Genomic DNA, 9,803 nt, shown 5'->3' with positions numbered 1-9,803 from the left:
TTTTTTTTTTTTTTCAGTTTTTGGCAGGGCTGCATTTGAACCTGTCACCTCCAGCATATGGGGCCAGCGCCCTACTCCTTTGAGCCACAGGCACCGCCCCAGCATAAAAACCTTCTAATAATGCAATGCAAATTCTGGCTCTTTGGGGAAAACTATTTTAATGCAATAAGAATTTTTAAAAATTTCAACTTGTTACCAAAGATATACCATTTAGTAAGTAAAGAACTCTAATAATTTAAGTAATTCAAAAAGAAAATAAGTATGTTTAAGTTAGCTAATCCTAGGCAGTAGGGATAAAGTTTTTTAGAGAATCTGGCTGGCTAGCTTTGAAATAAAAAGCAAACAAAGAAGGTTATACTCCTTGTGATTATCCTTTTCTTCAAACATACTACATTTCACTGATTCTAAGATGTCTATTTTAATTAATATCTCTGTTATCAGCGTGGTAGCATTTTTCTTAGTAGTATTAAAAAAATGCCTTTTAATTGACAGTGGTTTAGATTTTATGAAATAGGGCATAAACCTTTTTTTAAAGTATGCAATCAAAATAAGCAGCTCTGGGTAAAAGCTTTTTCCTTCCTGTGTTTCCATATTATTCTTCTATTCCTTGTGCCTAAAGCATTCATGACAGGCAAACTTTAACACAAAACATCCCCCCCCCCCCCCCGCCATTTCCTATAACAGACATTGACAGTAAACTTAAATGGACTGTCTTAAGAGTGATTTTGCTGGCTTGGCACCTGTAGTTCAGCGGCTAGGGCTCACCAGCCACATACACAAAAAGTGGCGGGTTTGACCCCAGCCCAGGCCCGCCAAACAATGACAACTACAACCAAAAAATAGCCAGGCACTGTGGCGGGCACCTGTAGTCCCAGCTACTTGGGGGGCTGAGGCAAGAGAATCACTTAAGCCCAAGAGTTGGAGGTTGTTGTGAGCTATGATGCCACAGCACTCTACCGAGGGCCACATACTGAGACCCTGTCTCAAAGAAAAAAAAAGTGATTTTTGCTCTTGAAATGCTATTTTTAGATTATAGAAGCTATCAACAATAAAATACACACACATATATATAGCAGTGAAATAGTTTACAAAGACCCTTATTATGATAGAATAATCATAAACTTCTGATGTGGAATCAAAAATTTTTACTGGATGTAGATAGAGTAGGATTGATATTAAGTCATTTGCTTGCTTCATGCTGTGCTTATAATTGCTATGAGTGGAGGTACTTACTCATTTTTAAACCTATCCCACAGCACCTAGCACAAAGCGATGCACACAGAGGACATAAAAAACAATTCTTTGCTTTATAAAATAATTCTTATCAAAATTCCATCAGATAGCAAATATTCCATTTTTAAATATGATTCAGTATACAAGTATTTTCTCAAGAACTTAGTCACAACAAAAAGTATTATACGGCACAGTGGTTACAGCACCAGCCACATGCACCGAGAGTGGAAGGTTTGAGCCTGGCCCGGGCCAGCTAAACAACAATGACAACTGCAACAAGAAAACAGCCAGGCATTGTGGCAGGTGCCTATGGTTCTAGCTACTTGAGAGGCTGAGGCAAGAGAATCGCTTAAGCCCAAAAGTTTGAGGTTGCTATGAGCTGTGACGCCATGGCACCCTACTAAGGGCAAGACAGTGAGACTCTGTCTCAAAAAAATAAAAAGTATTATACTTTTGAAAAGATTATTAATTCTGACTATCTAGAATTCCCTTCTATCTACTAATGAAATACAATTATATTTTCTAATGTATTAAAATATCATAAAATTAGTTATGATTATAGATGTTTCTACTGCATTAAAGCTTTAAATTCAAATGTTTAATACTTAATGCTTTTAACCTGTCTTTATTAATTTCAAAAAAGCTAATATCAACGATCAACAATTTCAAGGGAAAACATCTCTATTATTTCTGAAATATATATTTAGCTTTATGACATGTTTTCAAAAATGCATTTAGACCCAAAAGTATTTTAAAAAGCAGAAAGTACCTATGTTTGGATGATTTAAAATCTTCATTATTCTTACTTCTCTGAAGAGCTAAAAAAAACAAAAAACAAAACACACACACAAAAAAAAACAACCCCCCAATACAAGTTATTAAACATTATATCAGATTGTTGCAATATAAATGTAAATTTTCTCTTAGGTAAGTTAATTACTAATGTTTATTTTTCCAAATTAAGACTAATATAAAAATCAACAGTAGCTTTATAAACTACTATCAAGTACTTCCATTTATGAAAAACAGTAGTGGTCTCGAAGAGGGTACCGCATTCTGAATTTTATTTTGCTATCTTGAAATATAAGACTAGAATCCATCAAGAATAATTTTTTTAAATTAAACTTAGTCTGTTTCACTATCTATCCAGGGGTCGCAATTTTGTGAATCAAACTTATACAGTCCCAAGTGGATTATATTATAAGCATATTAGATTGATAATTCCAAATAATTCCATGAGAATATTTTGAACAAAACCACCTTGGGAAATCCTCACTGGAGATGATAGGTAATTTAGCATGGAGGCTAAGACAAACTGTTATAACAAACTGTTATATTAGTGACCTTAATGAGGCATACCTCACATGTTCATGCTTTTCTGGAATGCCCCTTTCATACTGACATTAGATTTGGCTATATGACTTACTTTGGCCAATAGGACATAGCAAATTCAAAGCAAAAAGAGGTTGAATAAAATGGTAGGCACTGTGGAGGCTTACTCTCTTAGAACAATGTGAAGAAGCTAGTCTAGCCTCTTTGAAAATAAAGGGTAGTATGTAGAAAGAGAGACTCACTGTCCTAACTGTGTCTAGCCACTGTCAGCCAACCAGCTGAACACAGCCACACAAGTGAACCCAAGGGAGACTCTAAGAAGAATTGCCCCACCAAGAACAGCAGACCAGCCCAGAACATCCCACAGAATAAAAAGAAACATCAAATTGTTATATAATTACGTGTTATAAATTCAGAAGCATCATAATATTGTGGCCTGAGTTAATATGACCTAGAAAAACTTCAGGATTAGAAAGGATACCTTATTAAACCTTCCTTCTTGTGAACAAGAGGAAACCAGGAAAAGATAGAAAAAGATCTCCCAAGGCCTCATTATCTATCTATGGGGAATCTGCTCAGAACTCAGTTGATCTAGGATATTGCAACCTATAAGAGGCAAGGGCCGGGAAAAGCCTTGGGAGAGGAGGAACAGCTGGCTACGTGGAAAGGAAGCTGTTAAGAGATCATAGGACTCTTGCTATGCCTGTCCTTGTCTACGGTATCTTATCTAGAATTGAATCAGCAGCAAAGGGGATTTGGACAATAGTGGGATGTAACATACCTAAGCTATGACCTGTCTAAAATACTATCTTACTTTTAAAGGCAAGAGCGTTGTTATCTCCAACATAAATACTTCTTGTTGCTGTTGTGGTCATTCCCACATTTTATGTTCTGAGGAGAGAAGACAGCCACCCACATCCCTGATAACCATTCAGGCTTGAGTTCTTTATTGGCTCTCCTCCATCATGCTATCGCAGAAATTCTGACTTCCATTACAGTTGAGTTGGTAGCTATAATGTGAATCTCCCAATTACTTCCACAACTTCTAAATTAGAAACCTCCAATTTGAATACATCAATATAGCTCAGGACACTGTACTTAAAGTGACACCCTGAACACAGCAGCCCTGTACCATATAACCTCTGCTTACACTCCAATATCAGCTCTGTCACCCCAATTCCTTTCAGTTACTAAAGCATACTAAAGTTCCTTTAAATCTCTTCTCCCTTTTTATCTCTAAAGTCTTGGGCAAAAATCTCCAGGAGCATGTTATCTCTATAGGTCTCCTTTGTTTTATGTCATAGCCATCTGGTCACTTCTTCCCTAGAATGTCTTTCAAGTTGTGATGATACATTCTTGTGCACCTTTCGTTATCACCTTGTCATGTACATGGAACATGCTTATCTCCCTACTATATACCTGAAACCAAGCCTGAACACAACAGAACACACTTGTTTGATAAATGCCTGATGAAATAAGTAACTATCAAGAAGTGTGGTATGAGCCACGCTCCTCAGCTTTCTAATGACCACTGCTTTTAAATCCTAAGCAGCAAAATGCTTGTTACAGAGCTATCATAATAGTGACAGCTGAAGAGCAGGTCAAGGGAAGGCAATGATTTTAAATCTCTACTAGCAATGTAGTGGAATTGAAACAAAATGAATTAGAGCCAACTGCAGGAAAAAGATGGGCTATTAGAGAAATCTGAGTGAAGAAGAGCTAACTTCTACCTAAGAAAGCGGACACCACAGAGGTATTCAACTTATGTTGGACTTAAAAAAGGATGTCTACAGTTGACAATGGAATCTAAGTGCTCTAAGTAGGTGAGCAAAGATGGGAGAGATGTGACCAATTAGAAGTATTTAAGGAAGACCAAGACCAAGTGACCCTCTGGCCAGAACAGTGTGTCCAAGTGTGGACTTTAATCCTCTACATTAGAATCATAAGGGTGCCTGTGCAAACTGCAGGTTCCTGGGTCCTACCTATCACCAGATCTTAAATGAGGCTTCAGAATCTTACTTTTCAAAAGCTCCTCAGGTGTGGGGGTTTAGTATGTCCACAAATTCTTCCCCTTGAAAGGCAGAACATATCTCTTCCTTTGAGTGAGGGCTAGACTTTAGGGGCCTGATCCCAATCAACAGAATGCAGCAAAATCTACAGTGGAGACTCCAGAGACTGATCAACCAGGTCCTAGAAGGCATTACGGCTCCCTCCTTGCTCTGACAGGTCAGTTGAGGCTCAAGGGTCATAAGGACATTCAAGCACCACTGTGGACAGGCATACTTGTCAACGTACTAAGGCCATGTGCTCACAATTGCTGATAAAATGCACTCTCAGCAATAGCCATGTGAGTGTGCTCACTGGACAGTGGACCTGCCAGCCCCAATCACAACTCTGGATCACTGCATCTGTGGCTGACATCCAAACAAAACCTTTGGAGAGAGCCCGAGTCAGAACTACCCAACTAAGTCACTCTCATATTCCTGACTCATAGAAACAGTGAGATGATAAATGTTTTTTCTGGAAGTTGCTAAGTTTTGGAGGATATTTTTTAAACAGCAGTAAATAATATAATGCAGACACCACATTAAGGTTTGATAGCCCCTGAGTAGTATAGTAGAGTACACACCATGAATACACGATGAAACCACAAAGGAGAGATGAATGAGACTACAGATGACAAGCAGAAGCTTAATTCTGCAGGCAGAAAGAACACCCAAAGACTCCCTAATAGAGCAGTGTCAGGAATAAGTTTATATGAGTATGTTCACCCCATTATCAGAATTATATATGAGGCAGGCACTGGAATGCAGTAAGACCAAGTGAATAAACTCTATGCTAAGTTAGACAAGGACAGGGAAGAAGAAGCTAACAGTTAGAAAGTGCTGGCAGTAGCCAAAGCACAGAACCAGCTGCTTCACAACTATGATCTTACCTAACTTAATCTTCACAACTCCATCAGGTGAATATGACCATCTTCAATGTACAGTGAAGGAAGACTGCCACAGGTAAAGAACCTTGTCCCCAGCTAGTATATGCTGGAGTCAGGATTCTGATTCTGAGATGTCTACTCCCACATCCACGCTTATCTACCTTAGAAATTTCCAACTAAAACAATAAATTATAAGCTGCTGCTACAGAAAAGACCACAGCAACAAGTGGGCACTGGCATAAAACTTTTTCAACAGTTGACAATTTGAATGAAAGTGAGATTTCATAGTCCGTGAACCTGAAGGCAGAAGGTAGTTAAATCTGGAAAGGAATAATTGTTTGAAAGAAACCATGATCTTGGGCTCTCAAGATGGCAGCCTAGTAATAGCTTCCTTGCAACTAGGCCCAGGGAGACTGGGGAGAGAAGACTTCCAGGCATCTCCAGAAATCTGCCCAGAAACATCCCTTTGGGCAAACAGGAAGTCAGCAGGAGACTTCTGCACCTCATGAGGAGGACAAAAGCAGAGGAAAACTGGCAAGTGGTTGCATGTGTTCATTCCATCAAAACCAACTGGCAGCTTACTTATCGAAACCCTAGTCCAGAGGCAGGGTAACTTCAAGAGCAAGAGGAAGTGAAAGGAAAATTAAGGCAAGGAAACAGATAAAAGAAAACACTCATGAGGAAGAATCAGCAGAAAAATCCTGGCAACATGAAAAACCAGTCCAAAGCAAACCCCCAAGGGACTGTGAGGTAGCTACTGCAGAGGATTCCACCTATAAAGGTTAGAAAGGACAGAAAGGGAATTGAGAATACAGATGATGAAAACAATGAAGGAAATGATGGAAACAATGAAGGAAACTGCTGATAAACTGTAAAATAACCGAAAGGAAATCCAAAAACAGAATCAGGTAAGAGATAAATGATATAAAGAATATAGAAAGGATATAGCAAAACTGAAGGAACAGAAGCAGTCAATTAGGGAACTTAAAGATGCAATAGAAAGTATCAACAACAGATTAGACCATGCAGAAGAAAGAATCTCAGAGGTAGAGGACAAAGTTCTTGAGATAACTCAGATAGTTAAAGAGGCAGAAAAGAAGAGAGAGAAAGCTGAACGTTCACTGACAGAATTATGGGACTTTATGAAATGTTCAAACATACAAGTTATAGGTATCCTAGAAGGGGAAGAAGAATGCCCCAGGGGAATGGAAGCCATACTAGAGAATATTATAAATGAAAATTTCCCAAATATCATCAAAGATTCTGACACACTCCTTTCAGAGAAATATCAGACCCAGGTCGCCTCAACTCTAACAGGGCTTCTCCAAGACACATTGTGAGGAACCTGTCCAAAGTCAATACAAAAGAAAAGATTCTTCAAGCTGCCAGGAGTACGTGCCAATTGACCTACAGGAGCAAATCCATCAGAGTGACTGCAGAAACTCTAAAGAAACTTTTCAAGCAAGAAGAAAATGGTCATCTACCTTTAATCTACTTAAACAGAACAATTTCCAGCCCAGAATTCTATATCCATCAGAGTGACTGCAGTGACTCTAATGAAACTTTTCAAGCAATAAGAAAATGGTCATCTACCTTTAATCTACTTAAACAGAACAATTTCCAGCCCAGAATTCTATATCCTGCTAAGCTAAGCTTTAACATTGATGGAGAAATTAAATCATTTACTGATGTACAAACATTGAGGAAATTCACCACAACAAGAAAACAGCTCTACAGAAAATACTTCAACCCATTCTACACATTGACCATCACAATGAATCAACAGCAAAGTGAGGACTCAGAAATTAAAGGACAGAACCTAACTTCCATAATGATGCAAAAGATAAAAGTAAACAATAGATTCTCACAAAATAAGATGAATAGAACACTACCACACTCATCAATTATCTCAATAAATGTTAATGGCTTGAATTCCCCACTGAAGAGGCACAGATTGGGTGACTGGATTAAAAAACACAAACCATCCATTTGCTATCTGCAGGAAACACACCTAGCTTCAAAAGACAAATTAAAACTCCAAGTTAAGGGCTGAAAGACAATTTTTCAGGCAAAAGTAATTCAGAAGAAAAGAGGAGTTGCAATCTTATTTTCAGATACATGTGGATTTAAAGCAACTAAAGTCAAAAAAGACAAAGATGGTCCCAACAAGAAGACATTTCAATTCTATTTATGCACCCAATTGAAATGCTCCCAGATTCTTGAAACAGACATTACTCAATATGATATCCTATAATACCATAACAAGGGACTTTAACACTCCTCTTACAGAGTTGGACAGATCCTCTAAACAGAAATTAAACAAAGATATAAGGGACTTAAATGAGACCCTAGAACAATGGTGCTTGATAGATGCAGATAGCACACTCCATCCCAAAGATAAAGAATATACATTCTTCTCTTCGCCCCATGGAACATTCTCCAAAATTGATCATATCCGAGGACACAAAACAAACCTCAACAGAATCAAAAGAACTGAAATTTTACCTTGTACCTTCTCAGACTACAAGGCACTAAAAGTGGAGCTCAACTCCAACAAAAACGTTCAACCCCACACAAAAGCATGGAAATTAAACAACCTTCTGTTGAATGACAGTTAGATGCAGGAAGAAATAAAAGGGGAAATCATTAACTTCCTTGCGCACAACAACAATGAAGACACAAGCTACCAAAACCTGTAGGATACTGCAAAAGCAGTTTTGAGAGGAAAATTTATCACTTTAGATGCCTACATTTGAAAAACAGAAAGAAAGCGCATCAACAAACTCACAAGCCATCTTATGGAATTGGAAAAAGAATAATCTAAGCCTAAACCCAGCAGAAGAAAAGAAATATCCAAAATTAAATCAGAGATCAATGAAATTGAAAACAATCATTCAGAAAACTAATGAAAGAAGGAGTCAGTTTTTTGAAAAAACTAAATAAAATAGATAAACTTTTGGCCAGACTAACTAAAATAGAAAAGTAAACTCTCTAGTAACCTTAACCAGAAGTGATAAATGGGAAATAACAACTGATGCCACAAAGATACAAGAGATCATCTATGAATACTACCAGAACTCTATGCCCAGAAATTTGACAATGTGAAGAAAATGGATGAATATTTAGAATCACACCCTCTCTCTAGACTTAGCCAAGAAGAAAAAGAGCTCCTGAACAGACCAATTTCAAACACTGAGATGAAGGAAACAATAAAAACTTCCAAAAAAAAAAAAAAAATGCCCTGGTCCAGATGGCTTCACAACAGAATTCTATCAAACCTTCAAGGAAGAGCTTCTTCCCATACTGCAGAAATTATTCCAAAAATAGTGCGGACAAAGGAATCTTCCCCAACACATTCCATGAAGCAAAAATCACCCTGATACGAAAACCAGGAAAAGACCCAACTAAAAATGAGAATTTCTGACTAATTTCACTAATGAATACAGATACAAAAACTCTCAACAAAATCCTAGCCAACAGATTATAGCTTATCATCCAAAAAATCATGTATCATGATCAAGTAGGTTTCACTCCAGGAATGCAAGGCTGGTTTAACATACACAAGTCCATAAACGTTATCCACTGTCTTAACAGAAGCAAAAACAAAGACCATATGATCCTCTGAATAGATGCAGAAAAAGCATTCGATAAAATCCAGCATCCTTTTCTAATTAGAACACTGAAGAGTATAGGCATAAGTGGCACATTTCTGAGACTGATCGAAGCTATCTATGACAAACCCACAGCTAACATTTTACTGAATGGAGTAAAACTGAAAGCTTTTCCTCTTAGAACTGGAACCAGACAAGGTTGTCCTCTGTCACCATAACTATTCAACATAGTGCTGGAAGTTCTAGACAATACAATTAGGCAAGACAAGGAAATAAAGGACATCCAAATGGGAGCAGAGGAGGTCAAACTCTCCCTCTTTGCTGACAATTTGATCTTATACTTAAAGAACCCCCAAAACTCAACCACAAGACTCCTAGAAGTCATCAAAAAATAATGTCTCAGGATATAAAATCAATGACCACAAGTCAGTAGCCTTTGTATACGGCAATAACATTCAAGATGAGAGGCTAATTAAGGACACAACTCCCTTCACCATAGCTTCAAAGAAAAAGAAATATCTAGGAATATACCTAACAAAAGAGGTGAACAACCTCTATTAAGAAAATTATGAGGCTCGGCGCCTATAGCTCAACTGGCTAAGGCGCCAGCCATGTACACCTAAGGTGGCAGGTTCGAATCCCCAGCCCGGACCCGCCAAACTACAATGATGGCTGCAACCAAAAAATAGCCGGGC

General features: G+C 38.0%; 1 protein-coding gene across 5 annotated transcripts in view; it reads right to left on the bottom strand.

Moving 5' to 3' along the window:
* The window catches only part of MARK3 (microtubule affinity regulating kinase 3), an 89,978-nt gene that overhangs the window by 37,919 nt on the left and 42,256 nt on the right, over positions 1-9,803 (bottom strand). For 4 of the 5 annotated variants that reach the window (XM_003799336.3, XM_003799338.3, XM_003799335.3 and 1 more), the window contains exon 4: positions 2,003-2,051. In XM_003799336.3, coding sequence (XP_003799384.1) covers positions 2,003-2,051 — 49 coding nt within the window. Of the gene's footprint in view, positions 1-2,002; positions 2,052-9,803 lie in introns of those variants that run through there. The other variant, XM_023518860.1, reaches the window with a different exon arrangement.

This window comes from Otolemur garnettii, unplaced genomic scaffold (assembly GCF_000181295.1).
Source record: "Otolemur garnettii isolate 467f Iridium unplaced genomic scaffold, OtoGar3 scaffold00149, whole genome shotgun sequence".
NCBI lineage: Eukaryota > Metazoa > Chordata > Mammalia > Primates > Galagidae > Otolemur > Otolemur garnettii.
Note: the sequence above shows the minus strand (reverse complement) of the source record. Positions and strands in the feature narration are given on the sequence as shown.